The sequence below is a fragment of the Cyprinodon tularosa genome, unplaced genomic scaffold (genome assembly GCF_016077235.1).
Source record: "Cyprinodon tularosa strain WSP-4 unplaced genomic scaffold, ASM1607723v1 ctg889, whole genome shotgun sequence".
Classification (NCBI taxonomy): domain Eukaryota; kingdom Metazoa; phylum Chordata; class Actinopteri; order Cyprinodontiformes; family Cyprinodontidae; genus Cyprinodon; species Cyprinodon tularosa.
In genome coordinates this window covers 58,051-72,500 of record NW_024039661.1, presented here as the reverse complement: position 1 = coordinate 72,500, position 14,450 = coordinate 58,051, and the positions used below count along the sequence as shown (strand labels likewise).

Here is a 14,450-nt window from a genome sequence, read left to right as displayed (position 1 = left end):
CAGGGATCAAATGTTAACGGTGTGGGAGAAAAAACATGGTGCATTATTTATTCACTGGATGCTGATATCTCTAAAAAAGTGAAGCCACCAGCTGCCATATTGGTACTCCACCATAAAAATGTCTCCCTGTGCAGCATTTGGCTGCAAAACCAGCAGTTTTCTTGCTGCAGGAAGACGTTCCACTGGTAATTTCCCAGTCAGTGGATGAACTAAGCAATAAATCTATCTATAGCCAATGGATCCTATAGTTTAGTCTGTAGACTAACATTAGTCTGGTTATCTCAGACTGACTGGAAGACATTGACTGAGTTAGCCATTGACATTGGGTCTAATGATAGAAAATAGAAAGTAGATAAAATAGAAAGTAATTCACTGTGAAATGTTAATGTAGGAATTCTTTATTAAATGGATGATGCTGTAATTTTTGGAGAGTTTGTTGAAATTCTCATTTGAAAAAGTCATGAACTGAAATATTTGACCCCTATATATATATATATATATATATATATATATATATATATATACATATATATATATACATACATTACACTTTTCAATGTGGTGGGCCTGTTTTTTTATTCTAAGTTAAAGTTAATCTACTGATGCTGTGAAACAGCCAGTCTGTGTCAAAGTGATGAATATTTATCTTTATTTTAAAAGTCTTAAGTCCCCTTGAAAATGAGAACATTACCATTGTTCGATGCTGTAGCGCACGGATTGTTTACACAGTGACCTATCTAACTAGGGAGTACCAATATGGCGGCTGGTGGCTTCACTCCAACCCTGTACTACCAACGGGCGATCAGCAATCCACCAGCAGAGGGCGCCATGTCTAAGGATGAAGCAGCAGATCCTCCTCCTGCTGCCTCATCTTCAGTTTCTTTTTGTTTTTCATATTTTCTGTCCTTTGCTGCTCTGATCGGTTCAAAGCGGCACAAACCTTTCTACTGATGGAATAACTGAGAACCAGAACCAGCACATATACAACCTGCTGGGGATTAAAAGGTTGACTTTATTAGGTTTTATCTGGACCAGAACCTGGCAGACCCGGTACCAGAAGAAGCTGATCGGAACCAGCTGGTTAAACCCATGTTGTCCTGCATTCTGACTGGAGCCCGACAGGCTGCCCTAAGGGAGGCTTTTATTGTGAAACCCAACCGGAAGTAGCGGTCTGGCCCCTCGGCAGTGATCGGCCATGTTCGGCTCCTCTCGCTTTATTTTCATCTCCGCCTCCAGCTGAGCGGAGCGACAAGAAGTTCGGACACCGAGGAGCTTAGAGGGGCTGAGGAGGCGAACCGAACCCGGAACCGGATCCGAACCACTGCGGGACCAGGACACACAGAGCGGAACCGGGACTGTAACTGGACCGGAACCACAGCAGGACAGCATGATGAACGGGGGATAGAGGTTCCGGACCAGAGGTCCAGAGGTTCTGTGCATCAGAACCGGGTCCCAGTGGACCGCCGGCTGCTGCAGACAGGAACATGTACCAGGTCCAGGTGAGTCAGAACCTGAGCAGAACCCTTAGGTCCAGGGTTCTGTCATAAACCCAGGCAGGAAAGTTGCCCTGGTTCAGTTTCTGGACTGTTCACTGGGTTCTAATGAGTTCTGCAGAACTGAACCGGGTCAGAACCAGAACTGATTAGGTTCTCAGTAAATGTTCTGCTCAGGAATTCTAATTTAAACTAATTTAAACCTTTGATGATGCGGTTCTGATAGGTTCTAAGGAAATGATAATTGTTCTGGTTCTGAACTTGGGTCCAGATTAAGGAGGAGAGTTTGGACCTGAAGCCACAGAACTACAGGCCAGAACCAGGCAGAACCTGATGTATTTATGCCTCAGAACCGAACCCGACCCGGTCCTCATGGACAGTGCAGACTGGGTTCTGGATCCAGCCTGTTGGACGGGTCAGGAGTTCTGATGGAGTTCTGCAGCATCACAGGAACAGCTCCATCCAAACTTAGCTAATTGATCCCAGTCTGTGAGGCGTTCAGGGAGCTGGGAATCTGCAGCTCTGTGCTCCCAGGGAACCCTCAGGTGTTCAGGTCATCCAGCCAATCAGAGAGCAGAGTCCTCTGATGTCATCCTTTGATCCTCTGAGTCAGCAGGAGATGGAAGAGGCACTGAGGCCCGGTTCGACGTCGGACCGGGTCACATGTTGGTCCGGCTGAGAGGAAGAGGAGGGAAGGAGATGAAGGACAGGAGAGAGTAGAAGAAGAAAAAAGGAAAGTAGAAACCAAAATGAATTAGATTCTCTGTCAGTTCTGCTGCAACCTGAGAGACAAAACTGTAGCGGATCGGTGCCGACCTTACCAGAACTTTCAGAACCTCAACCTGCAGCAGGAAGCGGGTCACCCTGAAACTTTCCCTGCTGGTTCCTGTCAGGCTGAAAACAGCCCCCTGCAGCCTGACAGACAAAGCTCAGGGCTCAGCCTCCCTCAGCCTCCTGCCAAGATGGAGGGAGGAGGTGTGATGATGGAGAGGAGGCGTCTGGATGAGCTGCAGGAACCTGCTGAGCCAGCCCAGCCCCTCTGATGAAGCTCAGACAGCAGAAGCATTCTCCTTCCTCCCTCCAGGGGTCTGTCCTGCAGCAGATGGTGTGTCCTCTGCAGGCTCCTGTAGTTACAGTCAGGGTGACCTCAGAGGGTCAGAGGGAGAGTGGAGGAGCAGCAGCTGCTGCAGGACAGAATCACTGCAGCCCTCAGGGGGCTGGTTCTGACTCGGTTCTGCTGTCAGCCTGCAGCCACGATCGGACCTCTGATAACATCTAATACCGGACCAGAACTGGTTCAGAACTGCAGGAAACACCTTAAATCAACAGCTAAGGGACAAAAAGGACAGAAATCAACATCATCATCCATCTCTTAATGTCAGGGATGGATGATGAATAATGTTCTGTTATCCACTGACTGGTTGGAGCAGAGGTCACATGAATGAGGCTGGTCCAGAGCTCTGGTCCAGTGCTCTGGTCCAGTGTTCTGGTCCAGTGCTCTGGTCCAGTGTTCTGTTCCAGTGTTCTGTTCCAGTGTTCTGGTCCAGAGCTCTTGTCCAGTGTTCTGGTCCAGTGTTCTGTTCCAGTATTCTGGTCCAGTGCTCTGTTCCAGTGTTCTGGTCCAGTGTTCTGTTCCAGTGTTCTGGTCCAGTGTTCTGGTCCAGTGCTCTGTTCCAGTGTTCTGGTCCAGTATTCTGGTCCAGTGCTCTGTTCCAGTGTTCTGGTCCAGTATTCTGGTCCAGTGTTCTGTTCCAGTGTTCTGGTCCAGTGTTCTGTTCCAGTGTTCTGGTCCAGAGCTCTGGTCCAGTGCTCTGGTCCAGTGTTCTGGTCCAGAGCTCTGTTCCAGTGTTCTGGTCCAGTGTTCTGTTCCAGTATTCTGGTCCAGTGCTCTGTTCCAGTGTTCTGGTCCAGTATTCTGGTCCAGTGCTCTGTTCCAGTGTTCTGGTCCAGTATTCTGGTCCAGTGTTCTGTTCCAGTGTTCTGGTCCAGTGCTCTGTTCCAGTGTTCTGGTCCAGTCCTCTGTTCCAGTGTTCTGGTCCAGTGTTCTGGTCCAGTATTCTGGTCCAGTCCTCTGTTCCAGTGTTCTGGTCCAGTGTTCTGGTCCAGTATTCTGGTCCACTGCTCTGTTCCAGTGTTCTGGTCCAGTGTTCTGGTCCAGTATTCTGGTCCAGTGCTCTGTTCCAGTGTTCTGTTCCAGTGTTCTGGTCCAGAGCTCTGGTCCAGTGCTCTGTTCCAGTGTTCTGGTCCAGTGTTCTGGTCCAGTATTCTGGTCCAGTGCTCTGTTCCAGTGTTCTGGTCCAGTGCTCTGTTCCAGTGTTCTGGTCCAGTGTTCTGGTCCAGTATTCTGGTCCAGTGCTCTGTTCCAGTGTTCTGGTCCAGTGCTCTGGTCCAGTATTCTGGTCCAGTGTTCTGGTCCAGAGCTCTGGTCCAGTGTTCTGGTCCAGTGTTCTGGTCCAGTATTCTGGTCCAGTGCTCTGTTCCAGTGTTCTGGTCCAGTGCTCTGTTCCAGTGTTCTGGTCCAGTGTTCTGGTCCAGTGTTCTGTTCCAGTGTTCTGGTCCAGTGTTCTGGTCCAGTATTCTGGTCCAGAGCTCTGGTCCAGTGCTCTGTTCCAGTGTTCTGGTCCAGTGTTCTGGTCCAGTATTCTGGTCCAGTGCTCTGTTCCAGTATTCTGGTCCAGTGCTCTGTTCCAGTGTTCTGGTCCAGTGCTCTGTTCCAGTGTTCTGGTCCAGTGTTCTGGTCCAGTATTCTGGTCCAGTGCTCTGTTCCAGTGTTCTGGTCCAGTGTTCTGGTCCAGTATTCTGGTCCAGTGCTCTGTTCCAGTGTTCTGGTCCAGTGCTCTGTTCCAGTGTTCTGGTCCAGTGTTCTGGTCCAGTATTCTGGTCCAGTGCTCTGTTCCAGTGTTCTGGTCCAGTGCTCTGGTCCAGTATTCTGGTCCAGTGTTCTGGTCCAGAGCTCTGGTCCAGTGTTCTGGTCCAGTGTTCTGGTCCAGTATTCTGGTCCAGTGCTCTGGTCCAGTATTCTGGTCCAGTGCTCTGTTCCAGTGTTCTGGTCCAGTGCTCTGTTCCAGTGTTCTGGTCCAGTGTTCTGGTCCAGTGTTCTGTTCCAGTGTTCTGGTCCAGTGTTCTGGTCCAGTATTCTGGTCCAGTGCTCTGTTCCAGTGTTCTGGTCCAGTGCTCTGTTCCAGTGTTCTGGTCCAGTGTTCTGGTCCAGTATTCTGGTCCAGTGCTCTGTTCCAGTGTTCTGGTCCAGTATTCTGTTCCAGTGTTCTGGTCCAGTATTCTGGTCCAGTGTTCTGGTCCAGTTGTCTGAGCCAGTGTTTTGATTGATTGATTGATTGATTGATTGATTGATTGATTGATTGATTGATTGATTGATTGACTTCATTGATCTCACAGTGGAGAAATTTCGTAACTCGTACCATCAGCTCAGATAGTCATAAAGAGAGGAAGGTGCCAAAGAAAGAAAAGGTGCAGAGGATATTTACAGTTTATACAGTTCATCCACATAAGACAGCTACAGGGTTATTATTATTATACAGGGTTATTATTATTATACAGGGTTATTATTATTATTATACAGGGTTATTATTATTATACAGGGTTATTATTATTATACAGGGTTATTATTATTATTATACAGGGTTATTATTATTATACAGGGTTATTATTATTATTATACAGGGTTATTATTATTATACAGGGTTATTATTATTATTATACAGGGTTATTATTATTATACAGGGTTATTATTATTATACAGGGTTATTATTATTATTATACAGGGTTATTATTATTATACAGGGTTATTATTATTATACAGGGTTATTATTATTATACAGGGTTATTATTATTATTATACAGGGTTATTATTATTATACAGGGTTATTATTATTATACAGGGTTATTATTATTATTATACAGGGTTATTATTATTATACAGGGTTATTATTATTATACAGGGTTATTATTATTATACAGGGTTATTATTATTATACAGGGTTATTATTATTATTATACACGGTTATTATTATTATACACGGTTATTATTATTATACAGGGTTATTATTATTATACAGGGTTATTATTATTATTATACAGGGTTATTATTATTATACAGGGTTATTATTATTATTATACAGGGTTATTATTATTATACAGGGTTATTATTATTATACAGGGTTATTATTATTATTATACAGGGTTATTATTATTATACACGGTTATTATTATTATACAGGGTTATTATTATTATACAGGGTTATTATTATTATTATACAGGGTTATTATTATTATACAGGGTTATTATTATTATACAGGGTTATTATTATTATTATACAGGGTTATTATTATTATACAGGGTTATTATTATTATACAGGGTTATTATTATTATTATACAGGGTTATTATTATTATACAGGGTTATTATTATTATACAGGGTTATTATTATTATACAGGGTTATTATTATTATACAGGGTTATTGCAAAGGGTGTTTATTGGGTATATATGTTTAGATGGACATATATATTTATCTATATAGTTATTGCACTGGGTCTCAAATGATAGACTGCACATTATACTTAGCATTTGCATTTATTGCGTTTGTAGCGTCTCATTGTAGAATCTGGTAGCAGCAGGATGAATGACCTGCAGTAGCTCCTCTATCCTAACAGGCTGTAAAAGTCTCTGACTAAAGGAGCAGCTCAGCTCCTCTCCAGTCTGCTGCAGAGGGTGGAAGGTGGCGTCCATTATGGATGGAAGCTTGAGAAGCACCGTCCTCTCAGCCACTGAGTCCAGATCTACTATCATTAGAACCCGTATTACTGCAGTACTATAGTAGCTGTACTATCTATAGTACCCGTATTACTGCAGTACTATAGTAGCTGTACCATCTATAGTACCCGTATTACTGCAGTACTATAGTAGCTGTACTATCTATAGTACCCGTATTACTGCAGTACTATAGTAGCTGTACTATCTATAGTACCCGTATTACTGCAGTACTATAGTAGCTGTACTATCTATAGTACCCGTATTACTGCAGTACTATAGTAGCTGTACTATCTATAGTACCCGTATTACTGCAGTGTTATAGTAGCTGTACTATCTATAGTACCTGTATTACTGCAGTGTTATAGTAGCTGTACTATCTATAGTACCCGTATTACTGCAGTACTATAGTAGCTGTACTATCTATAGTACCCGTATTACTGCAGTACTATAGTAGCTGTACCATCTATAGTACCCGTATTACTGCAGTACTATAGTAGCTGTACTATCTATAGTACCCGTATTACTGCAGTACTATAGTAGCTGTACCATCTATAGTACCCGTATTACTGCAGTACTATAGTAGCTGTACTATCTATAGTACCCGTATTACTGCAGTACTATAGTAGCTGTACCATCTATAGTACCCGTATTACTGCAATACTATAGTAGCTGTACTATCTATAGTACCCGTATTACTGCAGTACTATAGTAGCTGTACTATCTATAGTACCCGTATTACTGCAGTACTATAGTAGCTGTACTATCTATAGTACCCGTATTACTGCAGTACTATAGTAGCTGTACTATCTATAGTACCCGTATTACTGCAGTACTATAGTAGCTGTACTATCTATAGTACCCGTATTACTGCAGTACTATAGTAGCTGTACTATCTATAGTACCCGTATTACTGCAGTACTATAGTAGCTGTACTATTATCTATAGTACCCGTATTACTGCAGTACTATAGTAGCTGTACCATCTATAGTACCCGTATTACTGCAGTACTATAGTAGCTGTACTATCTATAGTACCCGTTTACTTGTAGTATATATTGCTGTACCATCGTATAGTAACCGTTTTATATGCAATTCTTTAGTAGCTGTAACCATCTTTACTACCACCGTTTTAATGCATGTTCGTTAGTAGCTGGACATCTGAGTACCCCGTATTACTGCTATACATATAGTAGATGTAATATCTATAGTACCCGTTTTTTCTGTAGTTCTATTAGTAGCTGTTCCATCTTTAGTACACGATATTGACTGTTAGTAGTTTATAGTAGCTGTTCCATACTTTAGTACCCCGAATTTCTGTTATGTTACTATAGTTGCTGTACCTTTCTATTGTTCCCGTATTACTGCTGTTATACGTATATGTTGCGGTTCACCTGCTATAGTACCCGTATTACTGCAGTACTTAGGAGCGGGTCCATCTATAGTTCCGGATTTCATGCTCATGTTCTTGTGGTGAGGGCTCCTTGTTAGGTCCCGTTGGTATGACAGGCAGATTGTTGACTTGTTACCTTCTATAGTTCCCGTATGTCTGCTTGGGTAGTTAGGCTGAGGGTAGTGAGTAGGTCACACGGATTTATGCTGGTCTTTAGGTGATGTTCATTCGTTAGTTCCCGGTATGTGGCTGGTCGTGAGTTGAGGGTAGTGAGTGTGGTAAAAGGTGGTACCGGTTTGTACGTGAGGAGAGGGTACTGCGTGTGGTACTCAGGTGGTCGGATGGTAGTGTGGTCGTGGAAGTGCGTGTGGGTACGGTAGTCGGCAGGGGGTGTGGGTGCGGGTAATGAGTTGAGGTCCATGGGTAGTAGGACCTGGGGGTGTGGTGAGGGTCGTGCGTGTGGTACCGGAGGAAGGATCTGTAGTGTGGTGAGGGTAATTAGTGTGGTAAAGGTGGTCGGAACTGGTAGTGAGGAGGGACACTTACCGTTATAGAAGGTGTGTTGGTAGGTAGGGTTGAGGGAGGAGACCGGGGGGGGCTTGTATTAGGTGGAGGGGGGTTAAGGCTGGGGGGGTGGGGAGTGGATGGGGGTGTGCATGGCAGGTGGGGGGGGTTTGTGTGTAGGGGTGGGGGTTGGGGCGTGTGCGGTTGGGGGGGGGGGAAGGGCGGTTTTGTTTTTATAATGCTTGTACTTTCTTTTTTTCTTTTATTTTTTTTTTCTGTTTTTTCTTCTTATCTTTTGTTTTTATATAGTTTAGGGAATTTCTACTGGGGCTGAGTTGTTTAGGTTTAATTTATATTTAAGTTATCCAAATGGTGGCAACTCGACAGCAAAAAGCCACAAGAAAGAAAAGAAAAAAGAGTGTGGAAATAAAAAAAAAGATTCCAGAGAATCAGCCTGTACAAGGAGCAGGTATGATGGAAGAATCTGAATGGGAGCTAGGAGGAAGGGGGATTAAACAGACAGGAGGCAACATAGGATAAACAAAGAAATACGTTAGATCCTCATGTTCTTACCTGAAAAATAACACAATTAGTGAGAAGAACCTATGTAAACTCAAAACAATACTTTAAAAGCAGGACCAAACCACATTAACGGATAAAGTTCAAAGACGTTTACATTAATAAGTGAAAATAAAAAAAGGTAGAGAAATAAAAGCAGTAGTAAATAAAAAGAGAAAAAAGTAACATGTATAAGAAATCTATGATAAAAATATGTAAAACAAATTATGAAGACTAGTTGGTCCACAACCTTAACAGCCTACTTGCAAACCATCTTTTATTAGTCTTTACTTAGGCTCTATTGTTTAGATTGTCTTATGGGCGGAGTTTTGAACTTGACTGATAAAGGATCTCTGGCTTTCATTTTATGCAGTTTATTTTTTGCGACTGTTTTCACTTACTGTGTTTTGTCTCCAAAATAAATACTGAAAATCAATAATAGAAAGTATTGTCCCGTCCGCCTAGATAAAGTATATATAGATGTATTAATATATGTGGCACTTGACAGGTTATGGTTACTTAGTCTTTCTGTTCACTTGCGCGCTTGTCATTTGGGGTTGTTGAAAGGCGGGGGCGTGGTTTTTCTGCAGTGAGGCATTAGTGAGCTGGGCTTAGCCGCGCGCGGTTGACAGTGTCTCCTAGCTGGCGGTGGTTGTGTGTGGGTGTGGGTTGGCCCAGTAGGGGGAAAGGGGGGATAGAGTAGCGTCGGAGCTTGGGGGCGCGTGGGAGTACGGTGGAACAGGCAGAGGGGAAGGGGTAGGGAGGGGGGGGGAGTGCGTTGGTCGGGGGGGGGATGGGTGGGTAGAGGTGAGTGGGAGTGACAAGTGAGAGGGGTAGTGGGGGGGGGGTTTGGAGGAAGGAGTGAGGGGAGGTCGGGTGGGAGGGAGGGGGGGTGATGGGAGGGCGTGGTCGGTGGTGGGGACGGGGGTGGGGAGGGGTGGGGGTGTGGTGGTAGGGGTGTGAGGCGAGTGGGAGGTGCGTGGCTGGGGGTGTGGGGGGGGGGAAGGTGAGGGGGGGGGGGGGGGGGTCTGGGGGGGGGTGGGGGGGTTGTCTACAACGTGAGGGGCGTGGGTAGGGGGGGTTAGGGGGGGGGGAGGGGTAGGGGGGGTGGGGGGGATTGGGGCAGGGAGTATTGGAGGGGGGGGTGTGTTGGGGTTTATGCGGGGCGGGGGTGGTGGGGTGTGATGAGGGGGGGGGGGGGGGGGGGGTGGGGGAGAGGGGTGGTGGGGCTGGTGTGGAGGGAGGAAGGGGTGGTGGGGGGGGAGGAGGGGTGTATCAAGGAGGGTTGAGGGGAGATGGGGGTGAGGGGGTGTTTGGGGATGGGGAACTCTTTGAACGGGGGGTGGGGTGTAGTGGTGTGTGTGCGGAGAGTGTGGTTGGGGCTGGGGGGAGGGGTAGTTACCTAAGAGTGGTGGGGAGAAATGGGACTGGGGGGTGGTGGGGTGGGGTGTGTGGGGGAGGTGTAGGTGGGGGGGAGGGGGTGTGTGGGGGGGGTGGGGGGGGGGGGGGGGGGTGGGTGGGTGGTAGTCCGGGGTGGGAGGGGGGGTGGGGGGTTGGGGGGGTGGGGTAGAATTGTGAGTGGTGAGTGAAGGGAGCAGGGGGGGGGGGGGGCGTGGGGGTAGGGTGGTGGTAGGAGGGGGGGAGGGGCAGGGGTGGTGGGGCAGGAGGGAGGGGAGGTGGTGGGGCGAGGGGGGGGGGGGGGGGGGTTGGTGGATGGTCCGGGGGGTAGTGAGGGGGGGGGAGGGGGGGGCGGTGGCGGGGGTGAGGGGGGGGGAAGGTGGGGGGGAGGAGAGGTGGGGTGGGGGTTGGGGGAGGACCGGTGCGGTGGGGGAGGTAGGGGGGTGGGGGGGGGTGGGGGGGGGACGCAGGAGTGGGAGGTAGGGGGGTAGTGAGTGGGGGGGGGGGTGGGTGGGGTGGTGGGGGGGGGGTGGGTGATGGGGTTGTTTTCTTTTTTTTATATTATTTTACTTGGTTATTTGTTGTTTAGTTCTTCTTTATTGTTTTTTTTTTTTTTTTTTTTTATTTTTTTATTACTTTTTAGTTAATTTTAGTGTAACATGTGTTTTTTGAGTTATTATTTATTTTTTGTCGGGCTGGGGCAATAAAATTTGTTTGTACCATTCTTCACACGCAATAAATTTTCCCATCGCCGATCCATTTTCATCACGATTGATCTGCAGTTGGATCGGGGGTGGTGAGCTGGTGCCTATCTCCAGCCTATCACCGCGAGATTTTCCAGCGGTTGGAACCCTGGATTAGATGGAGCAATTTTTCCATATGAAAATAATCGCGTTGTGTGTGTTTGCCGTTTTGCGCTGGTGACTGGTATTCCTACCGTGTCTCTAATTTTGAGATCGCACACTTCTCGTCCAAGAGTAGAGAGATAAACCACAAGGATATAGGCGAGATTAGAGCCTTGCAGTATAGTGCCAGGGTCGTGAACACTCGCGCGCTGTAAATTAAAATTACATCAGTTAGTCTGTGAGCCGAGAGAGTGTGGCAGAGATAAGGTGGCTCGGTGGCTGAGTGTAGAATTGTCAGTAGGGTGAGCGAGTGGCGACTGATTTTGAGAGGCGAGGTGTGTTGCAGGTTTACACGCGATTGCCACAGACTGTTCGTAATGTCGCGCCCGCTCTCAGTTCGAGAAGGACGAAATCTGCATGTCGTTCGTGGAGACTATCCAATAAGTTAGAACAATCCAACCTCCTTAGAGACAGCAACTACGCACCTTTGACAAAGAATGTATGCAGAGAGATGGTATACATTTATCTCTTTGTTAGGACGTTTAAACCTGAATGGGTGACAAGACTGTAATAGCTTGAGAAGTGCATAGGTGGGAGAAAAAAATCGGCTGATTCTTACAGTTGCTATTCCGATTTCTGCGTGAGTGTGCCTTAAGTGTTAGGTGCCTATCTCGCGCGCTCAATAAAAGTCTCTCTCGTCTCTCTCGACGCGAGCACTCGGGAGTGTGTCGTGTATAGATATTTGGTTTCTCTTGTGTGTTGTGTGTGTGTGTATTGTTGTTGTGATTGAGAGATTGTTGTGAGTGCACTGTATGTTTTAATTGATCTTTATGTGCTGCTATGGATAGAAGCGAAGGGAGATTTCGGAGTGCAATTTGTAGAACAGTCCTCAGCCTATTGTCCCTACCAGTTGTCAACCTACAAAACTGCATTAACCCTACCCTGCTATAGAAAGCGCCAATACCCCCCCCAGCAGCCATACAACACCACAACAGAGACAGAGCCCACCCCTCTCCGACCCCCGCCCCCACCATCCCCCGCGGGGGGTGTGTAAATGGGGTTAGGTGTTGTGGGGGGGGTGGTTTGGTTTTGTGGGGTGGTGGTGATGTTTTTTGTTTATAACTTTATTTGGTTTTTTTTATTAAATTTTTTTTTTATTTATTTTTTTTTTTATTTTTTTTAATGTTGAGTGGTCTGAATCTCCCGAGTTTGATCGCCCCGCCCCTCTCCCCCTCCCCCCCCCCCCCCCCTTGGCTGCCCTTGGTATTTGGGGTGGGGGTTAGGTTCTCTGGTTGGTTAAGAAATTACCCCCCCCACTCCCCCCCCCCCCCTACTATAGAGAAGAAACCCCTCCCCCCTCCCCCCCTTATATGGCGGTATATAGAGTCTTGGTATTTTGGGTGGGTTCGTTATTTTTTCTGTTGGTGGTTAGGTGCGGGGGGTTTTTATATCGGTACTAGTGTGTGTTGCTGGGGATGGGGGATTTGCTCGTGTGGTTGGATTTTTGTTTTTTTTTATTATTGTATTGTATTTTTCTATCCTATAGTACCGTATTACTGCAGTATATAGTAGCCTGTACCATCTTATAGTACTCGTATTGGCAATTACTATAGTAGGCTGTACCATCTATAGTGACCCGTGATTACTGCTAGTATATAGTAGCTGTACTATCTTTTAATACCCGTATTACTGTCAGCTTACTATAGTAGCTGTACTATCTATAGTACCCGTATTACTGCTGTACCTATAGTAGCTGTACTATGTATAGTACCCGTATATTATGCGATTACTCTAGTAGCTGTACTATCTATAGTACCCGTATTACTGCAGTACTATAGTAGCTGTACTATCTATAGTACCCGTATTACTGCAGTACTATAGTAGCTGTACTATCTATAGTACCCGTATTACTGCAGTACTATAGTAGCTGTACTATCTATAGTACCCGTATTACTGCAGTACTATAGTAGCTGTACTATCTATAGTACCCGTATTACTGCAGTACTATAGTAGCTGTACTATCTATAGTACCCGTATTACTGCAGTACTATAGTAGCTGTACTATCTATAGTACCCGTATTACTGCAGTACTATAGTAGCTGTACCATCTATAGTACCCGTATTACTGCAGTGCTATAGTAGCTGTACTATGTATAGTACCCGTATTACTGCAGTACTCTAGTAGCTGTACTATCTATAGTACCCGTATTACTGCAGTACTATAGTAGCTGTACTATCTATAGTACCCGTATTACTGCAATACTATAGTAGCTGTACTATCTATAGTACCCGTATTACTGCAGTACTATAGTAGCTGTACTATCTATAGTACCCGTATTACTGCAGTACTATAGTAGCTGTACTATCTATAGTACCCGTATTACTGCAGTACTATAGTAGCTGTACTATCTATAGTACCCGTATTACTGCAGTACTATAGTAGCTGTACTATCTATAGTACCCGTATTACTGCAGTACTATGGCAGCTGTACTATCTATAGTACCCATATTACTGCAATACTATTGTAGCCGTACTATCTATAGTACCCATATTACTGCAATACTATAGTAGCTGTACCATCTATAGTACCCGTATTACTGCAATACTATAGTAGCTGTACTATCTATAGTACCCGTATTACTGCAGTACTATAGTAGCTGTACTATCTATAGTACCCGTATTACTGCAGTACTATAGTAGCTGTACTATCTATAGTACCCGTATTACTGCAGTACTATAGTAGCTGTACTATCTATAGTACCCGTATTACTGCAGTACTATAGTAGCTGTACTATCTATAGTACCCGTATTACTGCAGTACTATGGCAGCTGTACTATCTATAGTACCCATATTACTGCAATACTATTGTAGCCGTACTATCTATAGTACCCGTATTACTGCAGTACTATGGCAGCTGTACTATCTATAGTACCCATATTACTGCAATACTATTGTAGCCGTACTATCTATAGTACCCGTATTACTGCAGTACTATAGTAGCTGTACTATCTATAGTACCCGTATTACTGCAGTACTATGGCAGCTGTACTATCTATAGTACCCATATTACTGCAATACTATTGTAGCCGTACTATCTATAGTACCCGTATTACTGCAATACTATAGTAGCTGTACCATCTATAGTACCCGTATTACTGCAATACTATAGTAGCTGTACTATCTATAGTACCCGTATTACTGCAGTACTATAGTAGCTGTACTATCTATAGTACCCGTATTACTGCAGTGTTATAGTAGCTGTACTATCTATAGTACCCGTATTACTGCAGTACTATAGTAGCTGTACTATCTATAGTACCCATATTACTGCAATACTATAGTAGCTGTACCATCTATAGTACCCGTATTACTGCAGTACTATAGTAGCTGTACTATCTATAGTACCTGTATTAATGCAGTACTATAGTAGCTGTACTATCTATAGTACCTGTATTAATGCAGTACTATAGTAGCTGTACTATTATCTAT

The 14,450-nt window shown here is 45.1% G+C and overlaps 1 protein-coding gene across 2 annotated transcripts in view; it reads left to right on the top strand.

Annotated features, from left to right (window-relative positions):
• Window positions 1-897: 897 nt before the first annotated feature.
• The window catches only part of LOC119775662 (PEX5-related protein-like), a 35,228-nt gene continuing 21,675 nt past the window's right edge, over window positions 898-14,450 (top strand). For both annotated transcript variants that reach the window (XR_005279682.1, XM_038273720.1), the window contains exon 1: window positions 898-1,499. Coding sequence is in view for 1 of the 2 variants with exons in the window: in XM_038273720.1 (XP_038129648.1) it covers window positions 1,485-1,499 (15 nt within the window). In the remaining variant the exon portion in view is untranslated. The remainder of the gene's footprint in view (window positions 1,500-14,450) is intronic.